Raw genomic sequence first — 16,652 nt, 5'->3', positions numbered from 1 at the left:
GTAATGAGTTTACTGGTAACTGTTTATCTGCCTTACTAAAGTTAGTATCAAATTCCAAATGCCAAAATCTTGCATTATCATAACACCATCCACAGGAGCTGTTACCTGCCAGAGCTTTGTGCCTTTAATACATTATCTGCTGAACTGGAGGTGAGAAGCAGCTGTTGTTGACCTACAGAAGCAGAATCATTGGGGTTGGAAGGGGCCTTTAACGTTCATTTGGTACAACCTTCCTGCAGAGAGCAAGGACACGCTTCGCCAGAACGGGTTGCTCAGAGCCTTGTCCAGCCTGACCTTGAATGTTTCCATGAGCCTTCTGCCACCTCTCTGAGCAACCTGTGCCAGTGTTTCACCAACTCCACCATAAAAAGTTTCTTTGTTGTGTCTTCATCACATGCCACCATGTGTCCCTCTCTACTTCCTCTTACCTGCATGGACACAGCAAGAGAAGGGTTCCTGCATCTTTGCACCCCATGGGTCTCCCCTCTTTCCCTCTCCAGTTGTGGAGAACAAAAAAATCTCTGGAGTACCACTGAGGTTGACATTTTCCAATTACAGTTCACAGAAATGTCATAACGTCTCAGATAGTAATTTATGATTGTTTCTACTTGGGGAGCATCATAGTACACTTTCTTCAGCAGATGGTGTCCAGTTTTAGGTCGGTATGTTTTGACTCTGCATTGTCCTGGACCTAAGAAATACTGGCTTATGCTTAGATCTCCAGCTCTGTGGTCTCTAGATGGTTTTTATCCTATTGCCACCCTGTGACATAGGGGAATATTAATCCAGAGTCCAGAGGAGAGACTGGAACTTTGCTTAAATACCAACCAATGGAAAGGGTAAGTTTTTGGCAGAGTCAGGAGCTGAGATGTTGTCGGACTCAGTCTGTGCTGTGTTCCCTAGGATATCATCTCTCTCTGAAGCTACCAAGTAATGGTCTTGTAGTGACCAAGATAATGAAATATTTCATTTCATGCATGTGTTTTTATATATGTGTGTAGAAAAAAATACAGGTTTTCTTGCTTGGGGAATGCCTGCACAGAGATGTCTTTCACTTCAGTCAGAAGAGTTCAGCATCTGTTTTTTCCTGCCTTCACTTTCACCTGTTGTTGAAAAAGCAATGCATGCAGCCTCCTCTGATGAGGTAGCCAGGAGAGCATGGTAACATGGTATGGGTGATTGCACTTTTCTGCAATAAAGGCAGAATTCCTGTTCCTTTGTAACCCTGTGTCAGTTTTAAGGACAAACAGTCCCTCGATCTTCCTGAGCTTGGAAGTTCATTAATGAAGTGTTGAGTATTGCTGTCCTGAAACGGAGCTGCCGCCAGATGAAGAAGGTATATATATTCAATAAGCCTTTGGTTTTGGAGTCTCTGCTGTGCTACAGGGACATAATGTACCAGGAAAGAAATGTTGTGCTTCTTGAATAGTTTTTCCTTGAAAAACACTGGTTCAAGTGTTTCAGTTCCTTGCCGGAACTGTTCAGGTTAAGAAATCGCACAGCATTTGAAGCGATGGCTGATCCCCATCACTTGTGTTTGGGTTTCTAATGCTTTCTGTCCAGAAATCCTGAGGAGCTGTGTACTTATCAAGTGCAGCTTTTACAGCACCTCTGTGGGATGAAATTATCATCACCTGTCAGATAGGAATCATGGAATCACAGAATGGTTTGGGTTGGAAGGGACCTTTAAAAGTCATCCAGTCCGCTGCTCCTGCAGTTAGCAGAGACATCTTCAACGAGATCTCTGGGCAAGCTGTGCCAGTTTTTCACAACCCTGATGGTAAAAAATTTCTTCCTTAAGCTCAATCCAAGACTTCTTTCTTTCAGTTTAAAAGCATCACTCCTCATCCTGTTACAACAGAACTTTCTAGAAAGACTGTCCCCATCTTTTTTATAGTACTGATAGGCTGCAATAAGGTCTTCCTGGGGCTTGCTTTCCTTCAGGCCGAGCAGCCCCATCTGTCTCAGCCTGTCATTGTAAGAGAGGTGTTCCAGCCCTCTCACAATTTGTGTGGCCCTACACACAGCACTGTGTAACCTGCCCAAGATCACTCTGCAGGGCCACATCAGGAGGGAAGTGGATTCTTTCCTTAACTTCAAAATCAACCTTTCAAGAAAGCAAAGAACTTGCCTTGTTAAGTAGGTACACACACCTTAAAACACTCCTGTGAGGAAAGCTGTCTTAAGCAACAGTTTTCTCCTAAGTAGCATGCTAACAGCTATCATCTGGGTTTGTTTCAGCCACGGACAGAATCACCTTTGGTGCTGCAACAGCTGAACTCATCCCTGCTGTAACCTGAGCATCATCTGAGCCCAGGCTCTGCACACAGGGGCTGGCTGACATAATAAACAATTGCTCTGTATGGCTTTAGCAATGTGAGCATTAATATTGATCCAGCACAGACTTCTCTTAACAACCACCCAAAAAAATGTATCGGTTATCTTAAGCAACCTCCTAAACAGCTTTGTCTCCTTTCATTACAGGAGAGAGTTATTAGGGCAGATGGCTGAGGTGATACCCATTTGACCTGTAGATGCTAACTCAAGAGTGGGATCATTAATAAGGTGGCCAGAGATAGGGAGGGGATGGCAGTAAAGAGAGTTAAAAAGCAATCCTGAGCACAAAGGATTGTGCGTCGAGAAGTGCCAGGGAGCAAATGAGATGGACAAAGGTGAAAGAGTGACCACAAGGTTTTAAATGCTTATTGCCAAGTTGAGCAGATAGCCCTTCAAATGTGATGTTTTCCTTTATTTGGTCCTACTCTGGTGCAAGTCCTTCGGGAGGTAAACCAACCTGGAGCTCCTGAGTGCAAGACAGAGATTTCACTTTCTCTAATTAAACCCCCTAAAAAAAAAAAGTGCTTTATTATTTTCTGCCATGGCCACAGCTGTGGTGGATCAGGTTCGAAAGCCACTGCCTGGCAGAAAACCAGTCCTCACCATGGATCAGACCATGGCCTTTTTCCAAGAGAAATGTTGGTTTCATTTGACCACGATAGGATTCCAGATTGTCATCTGAGCATGTCTGAAAAGTGGTGAATGTGTGTCAGTAGTTAAGTGTTCGTGAACTTCCTTAGTCCCTGGATTGTTCAGGACTGACCCAGGCAATTTTTTCCAGATGTTTTGGGGAATCCAAGTCCATATAAAAGGGATGGTAATGCTGCTGCTTCCTTACTAAGTTGTCTTTGTGGCTTGCAGGAATGTGCATGAAAGCTGGAGCCAAGACACCCCGATTTCTAGCCTCACCTCTACAAACTGCACTTTAACCTCTTCTGCCCTCCCCTGACATGTCCACACGAGATCACAGGAACTTTGTGGGCCTGCTGCAAACTTTATTTGGCCTTATTAATAAAAACAATAAGCATTGCTCTTTTTTTTTTTTTCAAGTGTTCAGAACTCCAGGCCCTGTTCTCCAAACCTCTTCTGAAATTGTTTCTTTGCCTTTGATCCAAGCAGCTGCCCATATTCTGTAATCCCAAGTAGGTAAAACATGAGAAGCAGCTTGGGATGGGAAGGAGTTACAAAAATAGGAGTTTTTGCAGTGCACTTCCATCAGATACCATATCACAGGGGGACTATTTAAGTAGATACTGGGCAGAAACCTTCAGCAAATAACTGTTCTGATTTTTCTAGTAAATGTAGGGGTTTTTTTACTGTTGCTGTAGTTTCTCTTCCACTTTATTGCCTCTTTTTATCTCTTTTCTTTTTTGTTGTATTACAGTCATTTATGTTGCTGTCTCTAAAGTCTGCTCAATCAAACCCATCTTTCCTCATCTTTGGATCTGGATGTACTTTTCATCTGGTAGCCAAAGCAGAAAACTTCTCTAAATCCTGGTTTTAAAAGTGTGGTGTTTGTTTTAAATGTTATCACTCTTTAAAATTGCAAATGAAAACCAAGTCAGAGTGGCAAACTAGGTTAAAGTGGGATGGAAAGGAATTGCTCAGTAGCCACCAGTGCTGTATGACATCTCTTGAATGTTAATTCTTCGCCCCCAAAACAGTTTCTGAGCAGATGAAGGCAGCTGATTGCTGCAGCAGCTTAAAGAGAGATTGGAATGACTTCTGTGATCTGGAAGCAGATTTTTTTTTCCCCCCTGTAGCAGGTGCAGGCTCAGCCCACAGTGATTTCTCAGTTATACTCTAACTTTGCTGTTTAAAAAAATGTAATGTCAGTGCCCAGCCAGGCAAAACCTAACTCCCTAACATTTCTGTTTTTCACGGAAGGCTAAGACTTTATCCTCAGGCAAAGTCTCCTCTCTGGGCTGCCTGCTGTAAATCCTCTGGGCCCTGGCAAAAGCCAGAGTTGCTAGCTCATTTTACTTAATTTGTGATGCTGGCAAGATTTGTGCTGCAGCCCAGGGCTCTTGACTCAACTCTCCTAAATCAGAGCATTGACACATTACAGTAGAGAAACACCAGCCCAGAAAACCTGAAAATAAACGCCTGGGAAAGAGGCATTTCAGACAAATGCTGTCTTGCAAAGCTTGAAATGGTGCAACGTTGTTAAGTCTCAGTGTTTGCTTCTTTGAAGCCACCTGCTCATTAAGGAGTTGGGGTTTATCCACTGCCATAATAAATGTCTTTTACTACTTATTTCATGTGAGAATCTGAGGGCTCTTGATATCTGTCCACAGAAACCCTGCCTAGACAAAATGTCATGCGTTTTTGCAGGTGGGTAAACAGAGACATGGGGTTGTCTACACAGGAATGTTAACAGACAGAGGTGTAATGATGTAATTACAGCAAATATAAATGTGTCGGGTTAACACCGCTGTGGACATTCTTGTTCCAATCTAAGAATCCTTTTTCCTGCTTGGATAATTCCATTTTGAAAGTGAAGAAGTGTAACCAAGAGGATAAAAGTGCTTGGCTGTGGTTGGGGAGATCAGAGGTTCTTTTCTCAAACCTACTGTGGATTTGCTGGGAGATCTCAAGTGGTTTTTCTCCTTTCTCTGCCTCGTAATGTCACTTGTGTAGGACTGAAAACGATGTTATATGTAGAAAAAAGAAATTGCTATTAAATTAAAAAGCAGAGCAATCACACAGGTGGTGTCTGCTGTCGACACTGTACCTGTCCCAGGTTTATCTTACTTTCAAAAGCTGTTTTTTAGTCTCACAGTCTTAATGCCCACTCGCAACTATAGCGCGTTAGGTGTGTTCCTCTGGCAGCACATCTTTTGTTTTGGTTTCGCTACAGCAGGAAGCCAGCACAGGTACTCCAGGATTCCTCCATGATGTAAACAAAACAACAGTGAGTGGGGATGCTGGGGAGATTGCATTTCAAAGGCATGTTCCTGATCCAAACCAACATGCACACACGTAGTGTTGGGGTGTTCCCATATATTCATAATTGATAACGTCCATGTGCAGAAAGCTCTTAAGATAGCATCAGAGACAGAACCTGGCAAATTGAATGGGCTTTAATCTTCTGCTTTAACCTTCAGACTCTGTTTCTTCAGGAAAAACAAACCAGGTTTTTGAGAAGATAGTTTCCTAGTAGTTAATCTGTAGTCAAAAATACGTGATATTTAGGCAAGACACCTAATTCCAGTGCTTCTCACTTCCATATATGCTTTGCAATCCACTTTGTCACAGCAAGAAATGCTTCAACCTGTCTCTCTTCCTTGGAAACGAATGAAGCTGGTTTGTGTTGCCGTAATCCCAACAGCTGCAGTAAGAAATAATCAGGACTTTTTTAGGCAGAACTGACAATTTGGACCTGCTCCATAAGCTCTGCCACCATTGGCATCTTCACTCATGGACTTGATGTTACACTGCAATGAGGGCACCAGCCAGTTGTGATGGTGCCTGATATGGAGCAGAGGAGGTGCCACTTTCATACCAAGTAGACCAGTAAGAAGCTGTTAGGAAGCCAGCTACTAGTGATGGGCTGAGAAGTGTGTGACCATTTGCCCTAATGCTTGTTTGTTTCTGTAAAACACATTTTAATTATCCTAATGCTTTTTTCAAATGCTCTTTGTTACAGAGGAGGAAGAGGAACAGGTGCCTACAGATGGAGGTACATCTGCAGAGGCCATGCAGGTGCCACTGGAGGAAGAGGGAGAGATGGAAGAGGACGAGGCAATTAACGATGAGAACTACTTGAGCAAGAGGCCATTAGAAAGTCCTGATGCTGAGGAATTTCCACCTGTGAAACGGCCAAAACTGTCTGTTTCCAAAGGGGACACCTTGGATGGAGCTTTGGAACCACGTGAGCCTCTTAGCTCAATAAACACTCAAAAAGTCCCACCAATGCTTTCTCCAGTTCATGTTCAGGACAGTACAGACTTAGCCCCTCCTTCACCAGAACCACCAATGTTGGCCCCCATTGCAAAACCCCAAGTGCCAGCCCCCAAAACTGTAGAATCAAAGCCGCTTGTACCTAAAACAAAGTCCAAAACAAGTTCTCCAGGACAAAAGACAAAATCACCTAAAACTACACCCTCACCAGTGGTAACTGGAAGTCCCATATGTTCACCAAAAACTGGATCCAAAGAAAAAAAGTCACCAGGTCGCTCCAAGAGCCCAAAAAGTCCCAAAAGCCCAAAGGTTCCTGCTCATATTCCACAGCCACCACCTGTCAAACCTGAAACGCCAAGCAGAGCCCCTCTGGCTGCATTAAGTGACAAGGTAGGAAAGGAAAACATTCAAGTCAAGCAAGGACAGACGCCACCTGAGCCTGTCACCAAGCCAAATGTTGAAAACCAGGCTAAGAAGGTACCAGTAATGGACAAGACCATCGATGACTCAATCGATGCAGTGATTGCTCGTGCATGCGCAGAACGAGAACCAGATCCTTTTGAGTTTTCCTCTGGTTCTGAGTCAGAAGGGGAAATTTTCACCAGTCCTAAAAGACTTTCTATTTCAGAGACTACAACTCCTAAACCTTCTGTTTCTGCCAATAATACAAACAAGGCAGGAGCAACTCCCATACCTCCCTCAGGTGGGACTTCCAGTTCAGACATTTCATGGACAATGGATGACTCAATTGATGAAGTCATTCGAAAAGCAAACATGGGGACACCCTCCAATCCACCCACCAACTTCACTTATTTCTCCTCTCCTTCTGCTTCACCGCCAACTCCAGAACCTCTGATCAAGGTTTATGAGGAGAAAACCAAGTTGGCCTCATCAGTAGATGTGAAAAAGAAATTGAAAAAAGAGCTGAAGACAAAAATGAAGAAGAAAGAAAAACAAAAGGAAAAAGATAAAGAGAAAAACAAGGAGAAGAATAAGGAGAAGGAAAAGAACAAGGAGAAGGATAAAGACAAGGAAGGAAACAAGGAAGCAAAGTTTCAGTGGAAGGAACTACTCAAAGATGATGATCTTGATCCTTATAAATTCAAACTAAAGGACTTTGAGGATGCTGACACAAAAGTAAAGTTGAAAGATGGCAATACCAAAAAAGAGAGAGAAAAACATAAAGATAAAAAGAAAGAGAAAGAAAAAGGAAAAAAAGACAAGGATAAGAAAGACAAAGAGAAACTTAAAGATAAGAGTAAGGAAGATAAGATAAAGGCTCCATCAGCACCTCTTGTGTTACCTCCCAAAGAAATGTCTTTGCCCTTGTTCAGCACACCAGCTGCAATGAGGCTTCCCAGCATGTTACCTTCCTTGTCTCCAATGCTTCCTGAAAAACTGTTTGAGGACAAAGAGAAACCAAAAGAGAAGAAGAAAGACAAAAAAGAGAAGAAGAAAAAGAAAGAAAGGGAGAAGGACAAAGAAAAGGAGAAGAAGGAGAAGGAAAAGGAGAGGAAAGAAAGAGAAAAGAAAGAGAAAGAAAAAGAGAAACACAAACATGAGAAGGTAAGCTGTTGGGATGAGTTGAGGTGGCATACTTGCTTGAAAAATGCACATGGATTCCTGTATTTGCTGCTAAGCAGTGTGTAACAGCTTTGAGGAGATGCATGACTTCAGATTAGGGTGTTTCTTAAGAATAATACCTCCAAGGAAGATGCCCTCCAAGAGTTTCAGGGATTATCCCACCTCTTTGGAAGACAAAGCAATGGAAGTTCAATTCTGTGAATTTGAAATGTGGAATTGTCCTTTTGGTTTTCCTCACTTTTCACTTTGAAAAGCTGGGGCTTAGACTCAACAACAGCAAACACAGAGCAAGAACTTACAATCATAGAAGATTAGGGGTTGGAAGGGATCTCTAGAGATCATCTAGTCCGACCCCTTTGCAAAGCAGGATCACCTAGAGCAGGCCAGCATGAACACATCCAGGTGGGTTTTGGAAGTCTCCAGAGATGCAGATATAGCACAGCAACCCACTGATTTTGTTCTGTGTATTTTCACTAGTAGGGCCAGCAAACCTATACCTTTCATAGCAACTTGACATTTAAATTCTCAAAGTCTGCTCTTGCAAAGCTTGTGGAAGCCTGCAAATTGCCAAGTGGGCAGAACTGAGGAGCAGACTGCTTTCAAATGAACAGGCTCACCAATTGTCTCAGATGTTCAGAGGAGCTGCTGAATCCTGTTTTAGCACAATTACCCCCTTCTTGTTATAGTTTGTTTAAAGTAAGAAAATGGTTTTCAAGTGATGGTCTAAATGTTCAAATGTCACCTTCCCTTTTGAATGCTCTGCCCGAGAGAGAGGAGAGCTAGGTTTCAAGTGGGTTCAAGCTCTTTCCACTCCTGCAACTCATACTGATTTCCATCAGCCAAAGATAATTTCTTCTTTCCAATATCACCTAATCTTGAGAATATATTTCCTATGTAAGAAATGAAACCAGCATATTTGCATGTTATCAGATTTGAAATCCCATTAGAAACAGCTCCCCTAATTCAGGGTGTGCTCTAATTTTTTTGTCACTTCACCTTCTAATATGTATTAAATTGGTAATATTAAAAAGAAAAGAGGAAGAAAGAAGAAAAGAAAGAGATTGTCTCCATGTATGATAACCTTGGATATAGGATTTTCTAAATCTCTATCCTTAGCATTAGGAAACACTACCCAAGTTCTGTTTTTACCAAGATGCTCTTTACATCCTGCTTGGAGTGTAATACTCAGTTCATACAAACTCAGATTTGGGATATCCCTCCCTACCTGCTGGACTTGAAACAAACTGCTGATTCCAAAAGCAGATTTGTTTTGAAGCTGACAAATGTTTAACTGCAACAGGGTAAGTTTAGACTGGACATGAGGAAAAATGTTTTCACAGCAACCAGTAGTCAGACATTGGAACAGGCTGCACAGGGAGGTGGTGGAGTCACCAACCCTGGATGTGTTTAAAGGTCTTTTAGCATAGAATTTAGCATAGAATTTAGCATAGAATCAGTCAGGGATGGAAGGGACCACAAGAATCATCTAGTTCAAACCCCCCTGCCACGGGCAGGGACACATCTTACATCAATTTAAGCATCTCACCCCAAAATTTAGCATCTCACTCCAAATTTAGCATATCACCTCAATTTACATCTTGTCTCCATTTTATATCTTACCCCAAAACTTAGCATTCCGCCCCAAAATTTAGCATCCTACTTCAGTTTACATCTTATCTCCATTTTATCTTACCCCAATTGAGCATCTTAGCCTAAAATTTAGCATCCCACCCCAAAATTTAGCATTCCACTTCAATTTACATATTATCTTCATTTTATATCTTACTCCAAAATTTAGCATTTTATCTCCATTTTATACCTTACCCCAATTTAGCATCTTACCCCAAAATTTAGCATTCAGCTTCAATTTACATTTTATCTCCATATTATATCTAAAACAAGTTGAGCATCTTACCCTAAAATTTAGCATCCCACCCCAAAATTTAGCATCTTATCTCCATTTGATATCTTACCCCAAAATTTAGCATCTCACCCCAAAATTTAGCATCTTACCTCCAGTTTATATCTTAACCCAAAATTTAGCATCTCACCCCAAAATTTAGCATCTTAGCTCCAGTTTATATCTTACCCCAAAATTTAGCATCTTACCCCAAAATTTAGCATCTTACCTCCAGTTTATATCTTAACCCAAAACTTAGCATCCCACCCCAAAATTTAGCATCTTATCTCCATTTTATATCTCACCCCAAAATTTAGCATCTCGCCCCAAAATTTAGCATCTTAGCTCCATTTTATATCTTAATCCAAAATTTAGCATCTTATCTCCATTTGATATCTTACCCCAAAATTTAGTATCTCAACCCAAAATTTAGCATCTTAGCTCCATTTTATATCTTATCCCAATTTAGCATCCCACCCCAAAATTTAGCATCTCACCTCAGTTTACATCTTGCCTCCATTTTAAATCTTACCCCAGAATTTTAGATGTGGTGCTTGGGGATACGGCTTAGGGGTGAACTTTATAGAGTAGGGTTAATGGGTGGACTTGATGATCTCAAGGGTCTTTTCCAACCTGAATGACTTGGTGGCTCTGTAATAGTTTCCCACTGCAGAATCTGGGTGATCTGGAGAACTAACATTTGTCTGCTGTGCATGAGTTCATGATTGACAGGGTGGTGGTCCAGTTTTCCACGTTCATTTAATGGCTGGTTTTAGACTGCAGCTACACTTTCACAGATTTCCCATTTTGTGTCTCCCTGGGGGGGTGGATCTTGAACCTGACATGGTCTAGCCTTGAGCTCTGTGGTAAAGGGTTGGACTTGATGATCTGTGAGGTCTCTTCCAACCCTGATCATACTGTGATACTGTGATACTGTGACCCCAGGTGTAGTGGTTAGCCCTCTCCCTCTTCCTGTCTAGCCCCCTATAAAAACAGAGGAGCTTTCTGTTTTGTTCTCTCTTGCCCTGCCTCCCTGCCTGACAGCACCACCCTTTTGTTCCTGCTGCTCTTTTGGTTTACCACATGGCCATCCTTCCATGAGGTGGACACCCATTGCCATCACTCTGGTTGTGTACATACATATATATATATATAAAATCTTGTTTTTTTTCCTTCCTTATACTTCTTTGTAACTCCCTTGCCTCACAAACCTTTTATTTACTGTTTAAAGTTTTCTCTTTTAACTTCCTAATCAAAGTGAGACTATTTCATTGGGTGTGTTTTACCTTTTCCTCTCTGCATCTAATTCCTTTCTTTGCAAAAGTGGGGGAGAGGGAAAGGCATCCATTAGTTGTTATTGGTTCTATTAACTTTGTTTGAGTCTCTGGGAAATATAAACTAGAACCAGGACAGTGTCTCTGTCTGTCATGACTGAGATGTGTTGTCAGTGTTTCTTTAAGCATGGCCTGGAACACAAACCCTATGAGGGAGAGGCTGAAGGAGCTGGGGTTGTTTAGCCTGGAGAAGAGGAGGCTCAGGGGTGACCTCATTGCTGTCTACAACTACCTGAAGGGAGGCTGTAGCCAGGTGGGGGTTTGTCTCTTCTCCCAGGCAACCAGCAATAGAACAAGGGGACACAGTCTCAAGTTGTGCTGGGCTGGATGTTAGGAGGAAGTTGTTGGCAGAGAGAGTGATTTCCCATTGGAATGGGCTACCCAGGGAGGTGGTGGAGTCGCCATCCCTGGAAGTCTTCAAGAAAAGACTGGATGAGGCACTTAGTGCCATGGTCTAGTTGACTGGATAGGGCTGGGTGCTAGGTTGGACTGGATGATCTTGGAGGTCTCTTCCAACCTGGTTGATACTATGATTTCCACAGGGACTTCTTTTTAAGTTAAATACATATTTATAAGATAAATATGAGTTTAAATATGAGTTTTGTGGGTTTTTTTCCCATCGTTTGTTCTGCAAATATGTCTATACAGTTTGCTTTAGAGCCACCTAAAAGATGCACAGACCAATACAACTGGTAAAGCTTTTGGTATAGCCTGAACATACACATTAGGAGAAGGAGTTCAACTGTAAGAAAAACTTGGGACAAATTAAATTGACAAAGCTGCCCATTACCTTGGCAAAAAGTCCCTGTCAAAAGATAAACTTTAAAGCTAGAATGCATGAAAGAGTCCCCAGATAGAATTAGAATTTGAACTGATTGCTGATAGATAAGCTTTTTTTAAATCCACCTCTTTGCTGCAAGTCAGGATTTTAAAAATAAATTTCCCCTTTAAATCTCTTGAGCGATTTTCATTTTTTGCAAGGCCGCACTGCTGGTGTCCTGGAAAAATGGAGAGTTAGAGCTTTATCAGTTGGTGCCCTGAGGTATGTGGCAAAGAAGCTAAATCCTTGAAGATTAGCAAAAAAAATGCAGCACATGGCAATAAGGGGCTTATATGACTACTAGTATTAGTTCAGGTGAAAGAAGTATTGCTTATACATAAAACTGGACAAATCCACTGACAATGTATTTTTAGTTAGCTACAAAGGAGTCTTATATTGCTGGACTTTACCTCTTTGGTGATTTGGGAAGCTTAGTAATCCACTGTAAATGCTCTTCTGCTGGCCCCAATTCCCAGTATTACTCCAGAATGCTGCTCTTTCGTTTTAACCCCTAAAAGTGCATGTTTCCTTAATTTAGCTCTTAGATCACACAATTACTTATTTAGCCAGCAGTTGTGCTTTAAGAGCAAATGATCAAGTTACTGGTTGGATGCTGAGGGACCTGGGGTTGTTTGGCCTGCAGAAGAGGAGGCTCAGGGGTGACCTCATTGCTGTCTACAACTCCCTGAAGGGAGGTTGTAGCCAGGTGGGGCTTGGTCTTTTCTCCCAGACAATCAGCAATAGAACAAGGGGACACAGTCTCAAGTTGTGCTGGGGGAAGTACAGGCTGGGTGTTAGGAGGAAGTTGTTGGCAGAGAGAGTGATTGGCATTGGAATGGGCTGTCCAGGTAGGTGGTGGAGTCACTGTCCCTGGAGGTGTTCAAGAAAAGCCTGGCTGAGGCACTTAGTGCCATGGTCTAGATGACTGAATAGGGCTGGGTGATAGTTTGGCCTAATGATCTTGGAAGTCTCTTCCAACCTGGTTGATTCTATGATTGAACCTTCCCCAGAACAGCCACTTCAGAGGTGTGAGTAGTCTGAAAAACACCTTGGTGGGCTAACAGCAGTTTCAGCTCCTCATGCCTGTAGAAAATCCCAGACTTCTATTTCTAGTACTGCTATATTTTATCATTGAGTCACTCTTCTGTTTCTGTCGCTTTAGTACTGTTATTGTTTAGTGTTGTGACTGTTTAGTGTTGTTAGGTTATTGCCTAAGCATGCATCCCACCTTGTTGGGGAATTGGAGCTTTTTATCAAGTTTTCCCTGTAATCTCAACAACCTTATCTAAAGATGTCCCTGTTCACTGCAGGGCAAAGGTGGACTAGATGACCTTTAAAGGTCCCTTCCAACCCAGAACGTTCTGTGGTTGTATAATTTGTACTCTGAGCTGCTGGAAAACACAAAACAGCAACCAGTACTCTGCGCCAGTGGCAGAAAGCAGAAACTAAAGGCTCCATGCTGGCAGTGTTCAGTGGTGACACTGAGGAAGAGAAGCTTTTTCACGTGGCTTGCCTGCATCTGTGTCTTTTGCAGTTAAGTTTTGAGGTGCCTTTGTAGCCAAAATAGGATACAGTGAGCTGGGGTGCTGCCCTGCATGCAGTACCCAATTAAAATCAAACGGTTGAAGCAGTTACACCCCACCTCTACTATGGAGATTACTGGGCGTGCTGGAGGAGTGACTGAGCAGCTCCCTGAGCAGCTGCTGACCCACTTTCAGCTAACCTTAATACGCTGAGCTGTAAACTAAAGCAGTTGAGGAACTGCTTCATGAGAAATGGAGCCATCCTCGTATCAGGGCAGGGCTTGCCAGAGCTGCCCCAAATTAAACTACCCTTGCTCATGAATTAAAATCCTGTCATTGATGCAAAGGAGGACTAGGATATGACTGTGAATGTTCCTTAATTTTCTCTCTGCTCCAGTCATGCAAACCCTACACACAAACCCATGTGGAAAGATACTTCTTCTCTGGTACCAAAGGATAAGATTTAGGGTTGTTGCAGAGCTCAGTTTTTCTCTCACAGCAGACTGCAGTGTTGATATCTGAGCATAAAGAAATGGTTTATGTGCTTTTGTTCTGCCATGTGAGCCATGTTTAAAACATCTTGGTAGTATACAAATGATAACACAAAGAACCTTTATACAAATCTCAGATGACATGGGTGTGTTTCTGTGCTGTGTGCTGGAAGCTAAGCAGCAGTGCTTGTCCTAGGGGGGTTTGAATCCAAAAGAAACACTAGAGAAGGAGGAGAAACCATCAAGAAAAGAGGCAGAATGGTCTGTGCAAAACCATGTTCCTGAGTCTCCTCTACCAAGGGTTCAGTTCTATATCTATCCATTGGACAATGCCACAGGTTAAGCAGTTAAGAGACCTGTGGAAAGTGGCAGTGAAATTGTTGCAATCATTAGGAGCTCCGGAGGAGAAAAGCTCTTGCAATGCTCCAAGGAAATGACCCAACAAAAACCTGTGCTATATAAATAGAAGCATAGAGGGAGGCCTGTGAAGTAGACTAAGGCATATCCATGGAGAGCTTTAGCAAAAAGCATGGTTAACTGTGTCAAAACAGAAATGTTCCTCAGGCTGCAGCTCTTCTCTCTCTGGAGCAGACATCTCTTAATGGGCACCTTCAATTCTTTGGGCAAGTGCATGGCACAGGACTTTGTCATTACCATTCCTCAATGTTAAGTCCTAATGGAGTCCACCCACTTTGGCCTGCTGTCTCCTTCACTGCTTTCTGTGCTTTCAATTGATTGTTTGCCCTCCCTTTATTCGTGGAAGCTTTCTTAAATGGGTTTCTCCCATTGGGAGTTGCTTGGGTTTCCATTTATTGTACACATTTTTATCTCTTTAAGTTCCTGGACCAGGTTCATATTATTAAATATGATGGTGCACATGCATAAAATGAGATCAGTCTGCCTCTCTTTCTTTACCTATATACATATATATAATGTATATGCACTTCTGGTATATAGGGATGTAAATTGAGTGGCTTGATGTGTGAAGAGTCATTATTACAATGTCTGATGTAAAATCTGAGATGATCCTGTACATGTTTTACAAAGCAGTAGCTCAATGGGAATTGGCAGTTCTGCCAGATAGAAGGCATTCAGTCTTTACACCTAAGGCTGAAGTCCCCTATGTGCTCCAGACCCTGGATGAAGGAGAAGAAGCCTGGAGCAGGGAATGCCCTCCCACTGGTCAGTGCAGACTGGGTTAGGGATCAGTTATACAAATTAAACATTAACAAGTCCATGGGCCCTGATGAGATGCACCCAAGGATGCTGAGAGAACTGGCTGATATTATTGCTCTACCACTTCTCATCATCTTTGCCAAATTGTGGCAGACAGGAGAGGTGCCTGAGGACCTGAGGAGAGCCAAAGTCACTCCAGTCTTCAAAAAGGGCAAGAAAGAGGTTCCAGGGAACTACAGACCAGGCAGCCTCACCTCCATCCCTGGAAAAATGATGGAGCAGCTCCTGCTGGAGGGCATCTCAAGGCACTTGGAAGAGAAGAAGGTTATCAGGAGTAGTCAGCATGGATTTACCAAGGGGAAGTCATGCTTAACTAACCTGATAGCATTCTATGATGCCATAACTGAATGGGTAGATTCAGGGAAAGCAGTGGATGTAGTCTACCTTAAGCTTATCAAGGCCTTTGACATGGTCTCCCATGACATTTTAGTGAGCAAGCTGAGCAAGTGTGGGATGGAAGAGCAGACAGTGAGGCAGGTTAGGAACTGGTTGCAAGATAGAGTTCAGAGAGTGGTGATCAGTGGTGCCAGGTCCAGCTGGAGAGCTGTGACTATTGGTGGTGCTTGGGCTTTATTTGCTTCCTCTGTGTCTAATTCATATTCAAGAGGATCACAGTGCATTTATGTGATGAACTTGGGAAATAGTTGAATTTAAATCTCCAAAATAGAAAAAATACAAACATCAATGGTTACCTGTCAAGTTTGAGTGCTGTGGTCAGAGCATTTCATGTCATTGTTCAGAAACAAACTAGGGAGTTTTGTATCTCTAAGCAAAATATTAAATCTAGAAGACTTGTTAGCAAAGTATGTGGGCAAGTACAAATGCAATGAAATTTCAAGTTGATGTCTGGAACTGTATCTGGGAGCTCCCAACACACTGTTGACTGTCTGTACAAGAACACAAAGTGTGAGAGAGCAGAGATCGTAGAATCATAGAATAGAATCATAGAATCAGTCAGGGTTGCAAGGGACCACAAGGATCATCTAGTTCCAACCCCCCTGCTATGGGCACGGACACCCTACCCTAGATCAGCCTGGTCAGAGCTTCATCCAGCCTGGCCTTAAACACCTCCAGGGATGGGGCCTCATCCACCTCTCAGGGCAACCCATTCCAGGCTCTCACCACTCTCATGCTCAACAACTTCCTCCTCACATCCAGCCTGAACCTACCCATCTCCAGCTTTACTCCATTTCCCCTAGTCCTGTCACTCCCTGATATCCTGAAAAGGCCTTCCCCAGCATTTTTGTAGGTCCCCTTCAGATACTGGAAGGCCATAATAAGGTCACCTTGGAACCTCCTCTTCTGCAGACTGAACAGTCTCAACTCTTTCAGTCTGTTGTCCTAGGAAAAGTGCTCCAGCCCTCTGATCACCCCAGTGGCACTTCACTGGACATGTTCCAGCACATCCACATCCTTGTAAAGGGAGCTCCAGAACTGGACACAGTACTCCAGGTGGGGTCTCACCTGAGTGGACTAGAGTATGTCATGAAGCCAATATATTCTGTTTGGTTAACTCCATTACTG

The 16,652-nt window shown here is 42.8% G+C and overlaps 1 protein-coding gene across 4 annotated transcripts in view; it reads left to right on the top strand.

Moving 5' to 3' along the window:
• The window catches only part of TAF3 (TATA-box binding protein associated factor 3), a 144,339-nt gene that overhangs the window by 96,002 nt on the left and 31,685 nt on the right, over positions 1-16,652 (top strand). For all 4 annotated transcript variants that reach the window (XM_064142689.1, XM_064142691.1, XM_064142692.1 and 1 more), the window contains exon 3: positions 5,987-7,806. In XM_064142689.1, coding sequence (XP_063998759.1) covers positions 5,987-7,806 — 1,820 coding nt within the window. The remainder of the gene's footprint in view (positions 1-5,986; positions 7,807-16,652) is intronic.

This window comes from Pogoniulus pusillus, chromosome 4 (assembly GCF_015220805.1).
Source record: "Pogoniulus pusillus isolate bPogPus1 chromosome 4, bPogPus1.pri, whole genome shotgun sequence".
Classification (NCBI taxonomy): domain Eukaryota; kingdom Metazoa; phylum Chordata; class Aves; order Piciformes; family Lybiidae; genus Pogoniulus; species Pogoniulus pusillus.
This window is presented reverse-complemented; position numbering and strand designations above follow the sequence as displayed.